Source organism: Cheilinus undulatus, linkage group 5 (assembly GCF_018320785.1).
Source record: "Cheilinus undulatus linkage group 5, ASM1832078v1, whole genome shotgun sequence".
Taxonomy (NCBI): domain Eukaryota; kingdom Metazoa; phylum Chordata; class Actinopteri; order Labriformes; family Labridae; genus Cheilinus; species Cheilinus undulatus.
Window position 1 is genome coordinate 4,624,833 of NC_054869.1, and position 16,493 is coordinate 4,641,325.

The window sequence follows — 16,493 nt, forward strand, 5'->3', positions numbered from 1 at the left end:
TGGAATGGCTTTGAATTGGCAAAAATGGGTGGAAATGTTGTGAAGTTGGATGAAAAATTGATATAAACTGTCAAAAAGGGTTAACTGAGAAAGAAAAAATAGGCAGAAATTGGTTAAACTAGCAAACGTGGGCATATCAAATGGTGAAATGTGGTTAAAATGGGGAAAATGGCATAAAAAATGATTTTAAAAAAATTGGTTGATAGCAGGAATAATGGGTCAACAGAGGCAACATTAAGCTTAAGTAGCAAGACTTAGTTCAGAAGTGGCGAAAACAGGCAGAAAAAAGTTGTGGAAAGATTTGAAAAAATGGACAAAAATATGTGTAAAATGGAAAGAAATGTGTGGGAATTGTGGGGGGAAAATGACCAAAAGGAGTTAAAATTTGACAAAATTGTTATGAAGGGGCAACAGACAACAAACATTTGTTCAAACAAACATTCTCAGTTTTTTAGGGCATCTGGAGACCCCCTCTCAGTGTCTCGTGACCCCCAAGGGGGTCCTGACCCCAAGGTTGAGAACCAGTGTAATACAGAACCATGCTGCTAAGCTGTATGGGTCACCTGGCTCCAGATATGCCAGTGGAAAGATTCAGTTGGTTTAGCTTGGTTTCAGCCTGTAGGAGGCAGTCATTACACATTATTTTAACATAAACATTTAGAATTTAAATACTTTGGACATTAATGGTTCAACAAAATTACTTAACACCCATGTACACAGGTGTGTAGCCGAAAAACAACTGTTTGGGGGTTCAATGAATGTTTAAACAATAAAAACTGACGATGATGGATATTCTGCCATAACTTGATTTTTCCTCAGTAATCTTGTTTGTGCCTGTCTCTCCCTCTCTCCACCGGTCTGGTTGGCTCTCTCTCTCTCTCTCTCTCTCTGTGTGGGTGTCTCTCTCTCACTCTGCTCTCTCCTGTTCAACCTGCTGGTATCACCACTGGCAGCAGCGATGCAGAGGAAACACACTGAAGCGGCTCCAGCATTAAAATCCAAACATCAGTGAACAGCGGTGTTTCATGTTTGACTGCGCGTCTCTCTACTTTAACAATCCTGGAGCTGAGGGGGATGGTGTCGCCCTCTGAAGCCGGATAATCAGACGCAGAGGCCGGCGGCGGCAGGGCGCTAGCTGGCTGGAGTTGAAGTCAGCCCTCCTGCGTGAATCTCGGCCTCCGTGCAGGAATTTATCCGGACATTTTTTGTGGGATAGCCCGGCCAGCTTTGAGGTGGTTCTCTTGGCTGCGGTGGTGAACCATTCTGGCTTCGGTTGTGCTCAATCCTTGATGCCCCGGAGGCCCGGAGAAGGCGAGACTGCGGAGCCCCAGAGCAGGGCTCGGACACCGGGGAAGTAGAGGAGGTATGTTGGTTATGGGAGGAATTCCATTTGTAACCCCCGTGTCTTTGTGTGATAGGTGAGATTAAATGTTTACATTACTGGGAATTCATCGTTACTTACACCACACGTATAATTCAGCGTGAATCCACATGCAAGATCATATTAGGTAAATGTTTTGTGTTGTAGAAAGGGCTAGCTGGCTTAGCTGAGTAGCATTCCATTGTCACAGCCGTTGGGGCTAGCTAGGCTAACAGGCTAGCTTCCTTTCAACCGAGAAAGGGGAAAACATCTTAACTAAATACGGTGGAATTTAAAAAATATTTCACTCTTAATTAATACTAAGCGACCAATCAAGTAACAGTGCCTGATAAAGTATTTTCTTCCCCTTTAACGTAGTGAACGGTTGTCGCCTCGTTAGCATGCTAATGCTAACAGCAATGCTATCAACGGCAAGGAAAAGCCTCATTTCCCTGCGAGCACAGGCAGCGATCGGCTAGCCTGTTAGCGTTAGCTACTACCTGATTGCAACACTACAAGGAATCTCAAAATGTCTCCTCTGACACTGTCATTTTGTTTTTCATTTCACCGGCCAAACAGAGATGTGAGGACGGCATTCATGGGATAATTTATCCCTGTTGTTTTAGATTTGTGTTTCATACATTAGCAACAACTTTATCTTTATTATTATTAGACGCGTGCATGAAACGTGCACGCGGCTATGAGTCGGAGGGGTTGGTAGTTTGAAGTCCAGACAGTGAAACTGAAGTTAAACTGTTGATTTAATACACTTTATTCACAGTTTAAAGTCCTTGTCTTCACTTTCACGCGTATTTTTACTTAATCTGTGTATAATTTTTACTACAACGTTAGATATGATACCAGAATATGAAACTTAGATGTGATACTAGTGATAATCAGGTGCTATCAGTACCTGCTTTATAACAATGTCAGTACAGATAGTCCAAAGCTGGGTAATTTCTGGGGTTTTCCTCAACCATTTGGGTGGGGGGGGGTAACTAAATGCATTTACTCAGATTACTGTAATTGAGTACTTTTTTGTGCATTTGTACTTTTTAATATCAGTACTTTTATTTCTACTTAAGTAAGTTATAACCACAGTAACTGTACTTTTATTTGAATACAATACTCCTGTACTTCTCCACCTTTGTTTACTACGTAGTAGTACATAGTGAGAGACTGATTCCTCATCACATCCCAAAACAGTAAAAACTAGAGTGTTTTTATGATCTCATGGTTAAAGATTTTGGAGCTGATTTTAACTCCCAAAGTGTAATTTTAACTCTGCTCTGAGTGAAATGGTCTTCACTCAGTACAGTGATCCCTGCTGGGGTTCTTTTGCTCGTGTTTCTGGTGGATTGTTTTTGTTGATGTTAGACACAATTGCATCATGAGTAAAGTTATCCACACAGTTAGAATTTTATGGTAGATGTTCCTAAAGGACGCATAGTTCATATTCTTCATTAGTATGCGTTACCTTGCTATGAGGTTGACCCTCTGCTCTGTTTTTACCAGAGGAAACCCACTTTATGTCAGATTTTCAAGTTACTGCAGCTCTGTCAAGTTATTAATTATTTGAGTCTTTCAGAAGTTTAACTACAAGTAGGGAGGGACAGCAAAAATTCCATCAGCTAAAATAGTGTTCACAGTGCAGCTGGTTGAACGGTCCCCCAGATCTAGAAACAGCTTGCACCGTCAACTAAAGGAAACAGACCTATTACTAAGACTAATAGGGATTATGGCAATGGGGGAATTTGCCAAAATGTTGAAATATCCCTTTAAGGCTGGACCAGTAGACCTATGTCTGCTGAAGTTTTTCCCTTCGTCCATCATCATTCCTTACACTTTAAAGTGGGGTTAAAGGACTTAAAATGTCTTCCTTTGTTCATCCTCAAACTTTAAATTGCATGTTTTAAGGACTCGAGTTTTGAGTCTGATCTACATTTAAATATCTGCATCGATAGCAATATCTGATAAAATAATTTAATAGATATCAGCAAAAATTCAATGTCAGACATCTAAATGTGATTACTAACCATTTTCCTTATGCCCACTTACAATGGTGATATTTAGTCCAATGATCTTCCAGTTGTTTGTGTTATGTAGAGATAAATAACTTAAAGGTTTATACCTAGCTATTCTGTTTTGTTTTGTTTTTTAAGCTAGCAGCTTTCTGTATTGTGGAATATGGTTATAATGTCACAATTAGGGATGCCTGTTATTGGATTGGAGTAGCTAAAACTGAGTTTATTTATCAGGACATGACACAGAAGGTACCTAGATGAAGAATCGACTAAATATTACCATGCAGAATTAACATTTAAGTAACTAAAGGCTTGAGCATGCCTTGAATTTTAATCTCATTAAGTTATTGTGGAACCAATGATGCTGGAAATGAAAGGAAATGTAAAATACATGTTCTTAATAAAGGGATATCCCCATGTTAACTAACCTGGCATGTAAACCACTCATACACAGCGGTTGGGAAAGGGGAGAGTCTTTGAAAAAAAACTCAGAGGGTGATTGGATGAATGTTCTGTCTGTCACATCTTTATGGGCCAATCAGAGCAACAAAACATGTGATGTAGCCGCTGCTGAGCTGCACCCCTACTGAAGGAGTAAACTCCATAGAGAACTGCATAACACGAGCCATGGCAACTGTAGACATGTCAGTACACGACTTTTGTTGTTTCTGAAAAGAAAACAACTCACTGCTGTTCTTTGTTCTTCTTTTAATGAAGAAATGTTGTCAAGTTCTGATAACACTGGCACTTTAGCAGCATCCACACTAAGCTCTTCCGCCATTACTCCACCGGCCTCTTGTTGCTGCTTGTTTACGTCACGACTCCGCCGCGCCTGAAAATACAACCCCTAGTCGCTGATTGGTCCTGCCACTTTCTAACCGGGCCCGAACGGTTCAGATGGGAGCTTTGCAGGATGGATTCGCCACTGAGAAACAGAAATGGGCGGATCCATCTGTTTTGCAAGATTACATGTTAACATGAAACACACATTTTGCCATGAGGTGCAGAGTAACAGCAACGCAAAGCAGAAGTAAAAGCAGAGCAAATTTCAGACAGACTTTAAATTGTAGGAATGAGGATGAATAAAGAGCATCACTTCAGGCGTTGGTCTGTTAGTCCAGCCTAAAACTCCACAAACTTAATTGTTCCTATTGCCAATATTTACAGCTGATAATGGTTTTATAGCCAAATACTGGCAGAAAAGGTCATAATTGCCAATACTAATAATTCACTGTTTAAGCTAATGTCTACTGATACTGATATCGTACTGATAATATGGTGCATCCCTAAAAGAAATACACTAAACCCCTAATAACTGATACAAATGACTGTATGACCTCAGTAAGTTCAGTAGTTCTGTGTAATTCTGAGGTCTAACTCTTATATTGTAAAGGACTTTGATCGAAAGTACTGGAGGTTCTTCTTTAAGGATTACATTAAAATGGATAGGTTGATACTGATCAATGTTCTGTGAGTCATGCTTTGGAGAAAATGGACAAATATATGTAAAAATAGCCATGTAACACCCTCATGTAGCTGGATTAGAATGGTAGTTGTTTCATAAGCAGATGTTCGACAGTTTGGCAGCTGAATGAAGCTTTTTTGAAAAAGTCAAATCTTTGACTTTATAGGCATATCTTACTGTAGATATTTCTCATATTTGTGAATATTTATTCGTTTGTGTTGTAATGAAGCAGGTTTTTTTTTTTTAAGATTTATTTTTGGCCTTTTTCATGCCTTTATTTGATAGAGGAAGGACAGTGGATAGATTCAGAAACAGGGAAGAGAGTGGGGAGAGACATGGGGTAAAGGGCCACAGGCCGGATTCGAACCCGGGCCGCCCGCACACATGGGTAGCACCTTAAACCACTTGACCATCTGCACTCCATGAAGCAGTTTATAGAGAATATTCAGTCTCTTCCTCTCTGTGTTTACATCTTCTGACGCACTTCATAACAAAGTCCATTCACAAATCCACCAATTAAAGTCGACCTTTACCTACAGTACAGAACTACACGCCCAGAGAGAGAGTCCAGATGTGTTTTTATTTTCACTCTTTCTTCTGAGTCTTCAGGGAAATACACAGACTTCTGTGTCAAACAGGGAGACCATTTACTGGTTAAGCGCTGCACGGTTTATCAGCTGTAGATCATTAATACTGTAAATTGCTCAGCTGTCAGCTGCTGTCTGCTTACACAAAGATGGTTTATAATACAAGGGAGAGGCATCGCTCTGCTTTGTTTCCTGACGACAATAACAAAGGAGTGGTGATGAGTAATCTAATGACAAACAAGCTCATTGCATGTTTTAATTATTTACCTTTTTCCATTCCAATGAGTACAACACCCACACGCCTCAGCTGCTGCAGCTATAAAGGAGAAACAGAGTGGATTCTCTACTTTTACTTGAGTAAATTTATAGACCAGTACTTGTACTTGTAATTCTAACCAGAGTAACTCTACTTTTACATGAGTACAGTAAGCTTGTGATTTTTCAAGCTTTGCATAAGGCTGTTAAGATGTTTGGACTTCCATACTTTTTGCAGACTTTTTCAAAGCAAGGGTAAATGATAATTCATAGTGGTAAATTAAGGGGTAAAACAACAACAATGGTCTTATTTTGATGGCAGTAGCTTTAGTGTTAAATGCATTTATTTGAAAATGTGTATCATTATCCATCTTTTAAAGTTAAATTGGATGCTAGACACTAAATCACTGGACAATAGAATCCCAGATTATTTAAATAATATAAAAGACACCCATGAAATAAAAATGTGTGAGGTACTGTTGAAACCTTTAGAGATAATTGCAATGATTTTTTTTAGAATGAATAAAAGGAAACTACATACACTATATTGCCAAAAGTATTCGCTCACCTGCATTGACTCACATATGAACTTAAGTGACATCCCATTCTTAATCCATAGGGTTTAATATGACATCGATCCACCCTTTGCAGCTATAACAGCTTCAACTCTTCTGGGAAGGCTTTCCACAAGGTTTAGGAGTGTGTTTATGGGAGTTTCTGACCATTCTTCCAGAAGTGCATTTGTGAGGTCACACACTGATGTTGAACAAGAAGGCCTGGCTCTCAGTCTCTGCTCTAATTTATCCCAAAGGTGGTCTATCAGGTTGAGGTCAGGACTCTGTGCAGGCCAGTCAAGTTGATCCACACCAGACTCTCTCATCCATGTCTTCATGGACCTTGCTTTGTGCACTGGTGCACAGTCATGTTGGAACAGGAAGGGGCCATCCCCAAACTGTTCCCACAAAGTCGGGAATGGAATTGTCCAAAATCTCTTGGTATGCTGAAGCATTCAGAGTTCCTTTCACTGGAACTAAGGGGCCAAGCCCAGCTCCTGAAAAACAAGCCCACACCATAATCCCCCCTCCACCAAACTTTGCACTTGGCACAATGCAGTCAGACAAGTACAGTTTTCCTGACAACCACCAAACCCAGACTCGTCCATCAGATTGCCAGATGGAGAAGTGCAATCCGTCACTCGAGAGAACGTGTCTCCACTGCTCCAGAGTCCAGTGGCGGCATGCTTTACACCACTGCATCCGATGCTTTGCATTGCACTTGGTGATGTATGGCTTGGATGCAGCTGCTCAGCCATGGAAACCCATTCCATGAAGCTCTCTACGCACTGTTCTTGAGCTAATCTGAAGACCACATGAAGTTTGGAGGTCTGTAGCCATTGACTCGGCAGAAAGTTGGCCACCTCTGCGCACTATGCGCCTCAGCATCCACTGACCCTGCTCTGTCATTTTACGTGGCCTACCACTTGGTGGTTGAGTTACTGTCATTCCCAATCGCTTCCACTTTGTTATAATACCACTGACAGTTGACTGTGGAATTTTTAGGAGCGAAGAAATTTCATGACTTGTTGCACAGGTGGCATCCTATCATGCTGGAATTCACTGAGCTCCTGAGAGCGAGCCATTCTTTCACAAATGTTTGTAAAAACAGTCTGCATGCCTAGGTGCTTGATTTTATACACCTGTGGCCATGGAAGTGATTGGAACACCTGATTTCAGTTATTTGGATGGGTGAGTGAATACTTCTGGCAATATAATGTATATTTTGGCAAATTCATGATTATGTCCCTGCATAGTCTTTGGGTGTTTAAATTACAAAATTTGTTAAAAAAAAAAAACCTTGAATAGATTTTAAAGTCATAAGTTTTTACAAATAAAACTGGCTAAAAGACACTGCTCCACATGGAAAGACATGTTTTACATCTGTTTGGAGAAGGCAGAATGAGACATCTTTATAAGAAAAAGTCCCATTTTTCTGCTTCATTTCCTCAGAATTTCTGTCGATAAACTCACAAAGAACTGCTCCCACTGTGTTAGTTGTTTTAGTTGTGACTCAGGTTTCATTCAGACGAAAATCTAAATATCACCGATGATGAAGTTGATGACGCTTTCAATGACACAGAACCATCTAGGAAAGTTGAATCATGAAACTGAGTGAGTCACTGAAACACAAACGTTATCAGAGCGAGTGATTGAATGATTAATTTGTTTATGTAATGTTTACCTCTGTTCAGAGTTATTTTTGTGGTCCATCAGCAGAGGATCAAATAGATAATTTCATTAATTTGAGAGGGATGGATAATCATGATGATTATCAGTCAAAGAAAAGTAAACATACCAGACTTGTTAGAATGATGATTTTCACACAGTCTCTCTTCAGCTGAGGCCAGAGGCATCATATTTGCAGGTACCATGCATCTGTCTATATTTTTTGTAAAGTCTAGGGGTCATTCTTGATGTATATAGACATTTTCTGATAATTGCAGCATTCCGATCCATTTAGAGCTTTCAAGTACTAACTTTTCTCCATTTCCCATTCACTCCTATGGCTGTGCCTCACTTCCTGATCCCCCATGCAGTATTCAGGATCATGTGATTGCAAACAACCTATGAGTCTTTACACGATGTTCACTCTCACTTAGTGATGAAATAGATTCTATTTTGGAGGTCAAAGGTCATTAGGTCTCCTGGTCAAACCTTAGTTATAACATTTATAGCACCAAAACAGCCAAGCCCCTCTACTAGACCCATCTCTGTACTTTGACTGTCCATCAGTTCAAAACATCACAGAGGCATGTAACTGTCAGGTGGTAGTCCTAGTCAGTGTAGTTTATTATAGCAACATACAGAGCCGTGAAAAAGTATCTGTTCTTCTTCAGATTCCTTTTTTTTTTTTTTCGCATATTTATCACACTTAAATGTTCGGTTCATCAAACAAATTTTAATATCTCACAAAGACAACCCAAGTAAATCCAAAATCCGGTTTCTAAATGATGATTTTATTTATTAAAGGGAAAAAAATTCCAAACCTATCAGGCCCTGTGTGAAAAAGTAAATCCCCCCTGAATCTAAGAACTGGTTGTTCCACCCTTTGCAGCAATAACTGAAATCAAGCGTTTGTGATAACAGGTGGTGAGTCTTTCGCATCGCTGTGGAGGAATTTTGACCCACTCTTCCTCACAGAATTGTTTTAACTCAGCCATACTGGAGGGTTTTCCAGCATGAACTGCCCATTTAAGGTCACACCAGGGCATCTCAATTGGATTTAAGTCTGGACTTTAACTTGGCCACTCCAAAACCTTAATTTTGATTAAATTGAGCCATTTAGAGGTGGACTTGCTGGTTTGTTTCGGGTCGTCGTCCTGCTGCATAACCCAAGAGCACTTGAGCTTGAGGGCAGGAACTAATATCCGGACGTTGGCCTATGGGACTTTCTGGTAGACAGCAGAATTCATGGTTCCATCAATCACAGCAAGTGGTCCAGGTCCTGAAGCGGCAAAGCAGCCCCAGACCATCACACTGCCACCACCATGTTTGACTGTTGGCATGATGTTCTTTTTTTAACTGCTGTGTTATTTTTACTCCAGATGTAACGGGCCGCACACCGTCCAGAAAGTTAACTTTTGTCTGGTCAGTCCACAGAATATTTCTCCAAAAGTCTTGGGGATCATCAAGATGTTTCTTGGCGAATGTAAGACGAGCCTTTGTGTCCTTTTTTGTCAGCAGTGGTTTTGGCCTTGGAACCCATGATGTAATTTTTTCCCCAGTGTCTTTCTTTTGGTTGAGTCATGAACACTAGGGCTGGGCAATTAAATTAGATTAAATTGCAATATGGCCTGTCACAATTTTCAAATCGCAGAAGGTGCAATATTTCTTTGACCTGAAATTTGTGTCAAAATAGCAGTTTTAAACTTTATTGCAGCAGAGATGCTATGCATTACAGATCATGCAATCATTCAAGTGCCAGCGTTTTTAGAATAGTCTATAAAAAACATCCTACCTTGACATTTGTACTGTTTTCATATTAAATATGAGGATGACAAAAACCCTTCAATGCAACAATTATATCCAATTTGCAGTATGAGTCCAAATCATCAGAATTAGATATTTACAAAGAATTTTTCAGCCCTAGTTTAGGAATAAAAGAGAGTTAAGGAATAATCGCATATCAAATCGCAGTATTGGAGAAAAACATTGCTATTAGATTATTTTCCCATCATTCAGACTGTAACAAACACTGACCTTAATTGAGGCCAGTGAGGCCTGCAGGTCTTTGGATGTGCTTCTAGGTTCTTTTGGGACCTCCTGGATGAGTCATCATTGCACTCTTGGAGTCATTTTGGTTGGCCGACCACTCATGGGAAGGTTCACCACTGCTCCCAGTTTTCTCCATTTGTGGATACTGGCTCTGACCATGATTCGCTGGAGTCCCAAAGCCTTGGAAATGGCTTTGTAACCTTTTCCAGACCGATAGATTTCAGTCACTTTGTTTCTCATCGTGACATGATGTGTTTCTTTCTGAGATCTTGTAGCCTGGTTCACTTTGTCTGACAGCTTCTATTTAAAGGATTTCTTCATTCAGCAAATCTGGTGGTAATCAGGCCTGGGTGTGGTCAGTGAAATTGAACTCAGCTTTCAAAGAACTGTAGTTAATCACGGGTAACTCATGATTTAACAAGGGGGGCTATTACTTTTTCACAAAGAGCCAGAGAGGTTTGGATTTTTTCCCCCCTTAATAAATAAAATCATCATTTAGAAACTGCTTTTTCTGTTTACTTGGGTTGTCTTTGTGAGATATTAAAATAGGTTTGATGATCTGAAACATTTAAGTGTGATAAATGTGCAAAAAAAAAACAACAAAGGGAGCAAAAACGTTTTCACAGCACTGTATAACATTCAGTACCATTAAAACTCTTCTCTACCTGTAGGATTTTTTTTCTCGTGGTTGTTTAAATCACTTTATAGATTGCTGAGAATATTCAGGATATACTCTGGATGTGACATTTCAATTATTGTTTATTTATGGGTAACACTCATGCAGAGAAAAGAGTTATCGCCGAACCAGATCTCTAAACTTCAATATAATAGAAGTGTAAAAATCAAACGATATTTATGTTTTTTAAATGCTATGGCTGTAGGAGCCATGCTAGGAGGCCATAAGATATAATGTACAGATCTCTCCAGGAGATGTCACTGTTGGGTACAGGTAGAGCACATTTAGGTAGGAACCTTAATCCAGGTGTCAGGTGTTGCTAGACGGAGGAGCACATACCGTTTTTCGACCGCCATGCCGGTAAACACTAATAATGGTTGTGAGTCTTTGAATGGAAGTTTATGGATTTATTGGAATCTCGCATGTGAAGAACATCGAAGACCACTGTTGGATTACAAATAAATCTTCTGTCAAAGAAGGAGAATGTCTCATTTCACAATACGCTCAGGATCGGTGCCACAGTGAGCGCGTCAATTAGTAAATTATTCCGTCTATGTAGCACCACTGGCTTTAAGTTTAGATTTATCTCCTTTAATGGCAACAAAGTAAAAGTCTTAACTGTCTATTACTGAGCATTCTTTTGTGTTCAGTGAACGGGTAGACTCCTTCACATGGTCTTATTTTCACACAAACATTGGCAGCATTTCTCCACTGAAACATTGCCAGTGTTCCTGTCAAAGTTGGGCTGTGCTCTCTTTCTTTTCAGGCGGCTTTTGGTAAAAGTTGTGACTGAAGATTGAACGCTTTCATTCAAGTTTCATGACTTCTTGATACAGTCAATTACAGACATGATAAACTAACTTGAATACTCAGTGTTTACTTTGAAAGAGCAGGTATTGAAAGTAAAGGTTGTGGAGTAGTTTGTCTCTAAAAACATTTGTGTCTCTATGGATACTCATCTAAATACTGTAATTAAATCAGTGTAAAATCAAGTTTGAAAAATTGTCCCTCTTGGTATCAAACAGAGGCTGTTAGTAAAAATCGCGTTTCTGCCATTAATCATGTTATAGTTTTATCAGCGTGTCGGTCAGACGCTGACCTCTGTGTCTGAATGATTCTTCTGTTTGTGCATCAGCTGATCTGCAGCTGTCATGTTGATCTGGTAAAGCTTCTTCATGCTTTATTAGTGCGAGTTTGTAAAACAGATCAGACTGAACATGCTCTCTCCTCCTCCATGTTTCCAGAGTTTTCTTTGGAGCTTTTATCAAATAATTCCCAGAATATCAGCTTAACTAAAGTGTTCCATCCATGAGTCACCACTGGTGCTGTGATATGAAGAGAGCGTCGTGTTCTTACAAATAAAATAACAAACATGTTTTTCAGCACGGCGGCGTATACCTGCAGAGTTGAGACACTCAGGTTCTCAACAATCTCCTCAATAAGTAAATGATACCTGTGTTTGTCGTAAGTCTGCAGTGTGTTAGTGAAGCGTATCAGCACTGTCTGATCAGCGTAATGTGTGTGTGAGCATGTGATAAAGCGTGTGTGTGACCTAATAACACTGCAGTCTGATCCCAGACTCTGAACTCTAACAGAGGAGAAAGCAGCTCATTTCGCAGAAATATTCCACTCAAATTTATGATTATTCAGAATGTAAAACATGTTATGAGAATGAACTTTGTCCTGAGTTTAGAGTCAGAAATGTTGCGTTTTGCAGCAGTGCTGGGCAATTAATCAAGATTCAATTTCAACTTGACCGCGACCGTGAAAACAGAATAATCAACGACAGTGCTGCATGCCATGTTGCACTCTTTTATCCATAGGTTTTTTTTTCTTATTGTAGCCTCCCTTCCTTTACAGCACAGCTTTAAAAAGCTGCATTTTCATGAACATTTCTGCTGTTAATTATCAGAGATGTACAATTATCAGAATTATATTAGCAGATATGGCCTTAAAAGGTCAGATAACTGTTCCAGCAGATATGAAAATTGTTACAACAAATATATTGGCATATCTGCAAATATTCTGTCGTGTTTTAGGGCTTATGTCTGCTGTCAGTGCTGCAAAGTGACAGTGCTCACAGCCTTAGTTTCAGAGCACTTCCCATTGGCTTTTATCACACAGTTTGCTTTTGCTTTCCTCTGGAGTAACCTTAACATCTTTTTTAAATAGCTCCATGTGCTTCCTACTCCTTTTCAAGGAAGTGCCACCAAGAAAACATGAAGACAATGTAAAAGAATCCTGTCCTTACATAGGTAGCAGTTGTAGTTGTGAAACTTTAGCATTGAAAAAACAGGTTGGATTGGTTTCTGTCCCGCTATTAACAGGATTTCTGCCCATTGTTTTCAACAGGGGTGCATGCTGTTGGAATTTTGCTGATTAAGAAATCAATACAGATATATGAATGTAGCTAAGATCTAAAACTACAGTCTTTACAATGCATTTTAAAGTTTAAGGTTGAACAAAGATACTAAAGTTAAGGGAGTAAGGATGAACAAAGAAAGACTCAAGATGGTGCATGTCTGTTGGTCCTGCTCACGTTTATTTACACATTTAGCCTATATTTATAGTCTGTATTGGCATATATACAGTCATGCAAATGTTTTAGGCATATAGTGCACCAAGGATTCTTCACGGGCCTGATGTGCCACAGAGGGGGACAGGGTACAGCCAGGGTCAAGCTGGGGACATTTCTGCACACATCGGCGGTTTCCGGGCCTTTGGGACATCCACAGCAGGACGAGCCTACACTAAGGCAGAACGATTATAAATAATAATAATCTAATAATAAATAATCTAATTGCGTTTTTTTTCCCACAATTTTGCAATTGCGATTTGATATGTGATTATTCTTTAACTTTCTTTTATTTCTAAAGAAGGGCTAAACAATTCTTTAAAAGACTCCTCTTCTGATGATTTTGACTGGTATTGCAAATTTGATATGAATTATTGCAGGGTTTTTGTCATTCTTATATTTAGAAGGAAAAAAGTACAAAAACGAAGAAGGTAGGATTTTTGTAGACAATTCTAAAAAAAAATTGGCACCTGAATGATTGCATATGTCAGACATAACATCTCCTGCAAAAAAAAAAAAGTTGAAAAAAACTGGCATTTTGACACAAATTTCAGGTCAATGAAATATTGCACCTTTAGACATTTAACATTTAGAACAGTCAAATACATTTTTTTCTCACACATTCAAAACTTCCACGAAGGGCAAAATGATGTCGGGGTGGGGATGGGGGCTTGGTAAGGTGAAATTAAAAAAAAAATACACCATTTTGCACAGTTTCCAACGCAGGGCTGATTTTTAGGGATGGAGATCGTTAATTTTTATTGATATTGATACCCTTATCGATACCCCTTATTGATCCGAGTCCTTATTGATACCGCTATCGATACTTTTCTATAGTTTGGTGGAAAGACAAAAGGAGGACAAATACTTACACTCAAAGTGGTCTATTCTGAGTAGTGCTTGAGTTAAAAAGACTCACATCTATTTTTTTTTCAAATACAAGCACATTCTTCATATTCACCACTATATTTATTGAAGTTTCTCATCAAAAACTAAATTTTCCCATTTTATGTGACATTTAAACATATCATAACATGTAGAGTCTTGTCGTCTAATATACTGACGTTAACTAAATACGTCATATTCTCCATCCTCCAGCTCGTTAAGTTCGCTAACTAACTTTAATTCTGCTGTTTCCACCATGCAGTTCTACATTGGATTAATACTTTTAACAAACAGGACTTGCTACAAAGTTTGGGAGCACTTTTCAGCATTTAACTGAGCAGCTGAAGAAGAGAATCAGCTGGAGAGAGTGAAATGAGTGTCTATTACTCCCAGCGCATGCGAGTATGATTGCATGCGACTCGCAGGCGTTTTTTCCTCAATTCGACAGATGAAGGTACCACACTCTGTTGATGGACAATATTGAGGTGCTTTTAGTTTATGTTCCCCTTGAAAGAACTGATGTATTTTTTTACACCAGTTGCATCTTAAAATGACGTTGTGTCACAGAGCCTGTGTGACTCGATAGCAGTATCAATAAGCTAAAACGTTATGGATTTTCTGGTGTTATAAAAATACAGAACCAGGTTTCGATCCCTATCCCTACTGATTTTGTGAGATGACTTCCAGGTAAATGTAGGGCCAACACTACATCTAAACCAGGCATCATGACTGATAAAAGACTAAATATGACAGGATATATCTTGCACAGCCTACCTGCATAAGACAGGTTTCTGTAGATATAAATAAAAGCATTTGTGTTGGTGTGTATGGTTGGAGTTTTAAACAAACGTTCTCCACTGCAGAAGGGATGTGTTTTTAGTATCCTTAGTGTGGATTAATAATCATTTTTCTGTTTGTGTGTCTCTGCAGGAGTTGGTGAGTCTGATTGGACCCCTCCCATCATGAACCCTCTGAACCAGATGAAGGCTGGACTGGCCAACAACCCGCACAGGTACCACACCTAACAGTGATGTCACAATATTCAGACACACCCTGAAGTACATTCCAGCACCGCCACAGGAAGAGTGCAGTCTTAATCCACTGAAACTCAGCAGGAATGAAACACAGAAGCTTTAATGCTGATCATGAAGACTGAATGAGGAGGAGTTTCGTGTCTTTTTTTCCTAAGTGGATCTCAGTTCCAAACCTGCTGTTTCTTGTTAAACCCTTCAAACCAAATCAGCATTTAGTTTCTGTGTAGTTTTCCTTCAAACAGATACAGACATATGTTTGAGGTGTCATGAATTTAGAAAAAAAATCTAACCCTCAAAGTGTGATCTGTGTGTCTGCAGTGATGGTTCGTACCCTTATGACCCTTCCAGCTGGCAGCAACAGACCAATCAGCCAACAGGATCCCTCTCTGTGGTAACCACCGTCTGGGGAGTGACCAATCCCTCAGCCAGTCAGGTATGACATCATCAAACAGGAAGAAAAACAGGAAATCCTTTACAGTTACACCCATTTAGTCCGGCTGTTATACTTAATTTTATTGTGTTTCTCTTTTATGTGTAAGGAGCTGATCCTCTTAAAAATTACTTTAAGATGTTTTATTAAATATTTTATCATAATCATCCACATTTGAGCTTTAGAGAGTCTTAAACCAGAATTTTGTGTGACCCGAAGTGTATGTCTGAAACCATCAGGGTCTGGGTGGAGGTGTGATGGGACCTGGGGCGAACCCAGGAGGAGGGCCTATGATGCAGGGCCCTGGGGGTCCAGGTATGACAGGGGGGCCTGGAGGCTACATGGGCCAGCAGGGCTATGGAGAGCCCAGCAAAGGCTACATGAATCAGGGCATGTACGGCCGGACGAGTGGGGGCTACGCTGGAGGACCAGGGGGGTACACGGGGAGGTGAGTGACTGTTGGTTAGATTAAATTTTAAATTTATGAAGTTTAATGGGAATCATGGGATTTAACATGATTACAGTATAAAGCACAAAACTGATGAGCTGCACTTAGAGTTATAGCTTTTTTGCCCCAGGTGGCCTTTACCTGTACACTTTCAGGAATTTTCCTGGCTCAAATTGAATCAGAGGGAGTATCATGCTAATCTTGCTCACTCTGCACTTTCTACAGGAGCAAGCTCCCCCAGAAGAAACACTTGTACATTTTAAAAAATAATAGCATTAATCCAGTGCACTTCAAGAGCAGAACTAAGAGGCAAAATATATGAAAAATTGTTTGTTTTTTTAAACAATTTTGTGCTTTTATAATACTTAAACCAGAGATGCACTGATTCCCATTTTGACTGGCCCTTTCTAATTTCCAGCTTTGTCCTGTCCATAATAAAACATTGGTTGTCAATTTTTTTTAAACAAAATCCTAAAAATTGGT

The 16,493-nt window shown here is 39.6% G+C and overlaps 1 protein-coding gene across 2 annotated transcripts in view; it reads left to right on the forward strand.

Annotated features, from left to right (window-relative positions):
• Window positions 1-900: 900 nt before the first annotated feature.
• Window positions 901-16,493, forward strand: part of LOC121509696 (zinc finger MIZ domain-containing protein 2-like) — a 37,270-nt gene continuing 21,677 nt past the window's right edge. Inside the window, exons 1-4 of one of the 2 annotated variants that reach the window (XM_041787285.1) lie at window positions 901-1,363; window positions 15,029-15,110; window positions 15,451-15,565; window positions 15,802-16,010. In XM_041787285.1, coding sequence (XP_041643219.1) covers window positions 15,061-15,110; window positions 15,451-15,565; window positions 15,802-16,010 — 374 coding nt within the window. In that variant the 5' untranslated portion in view covers window positions 901-1,363; window positions 15,029-15,060. The remainder of the gene's footprint in view (window positions 1,364-15,028; window positions 15,111-15,450; window positions 15,566-15,801; window positions 16,011-16,493) is intronic. The other variant, XM_041787284.1, reaches the window with a different exon arrangement.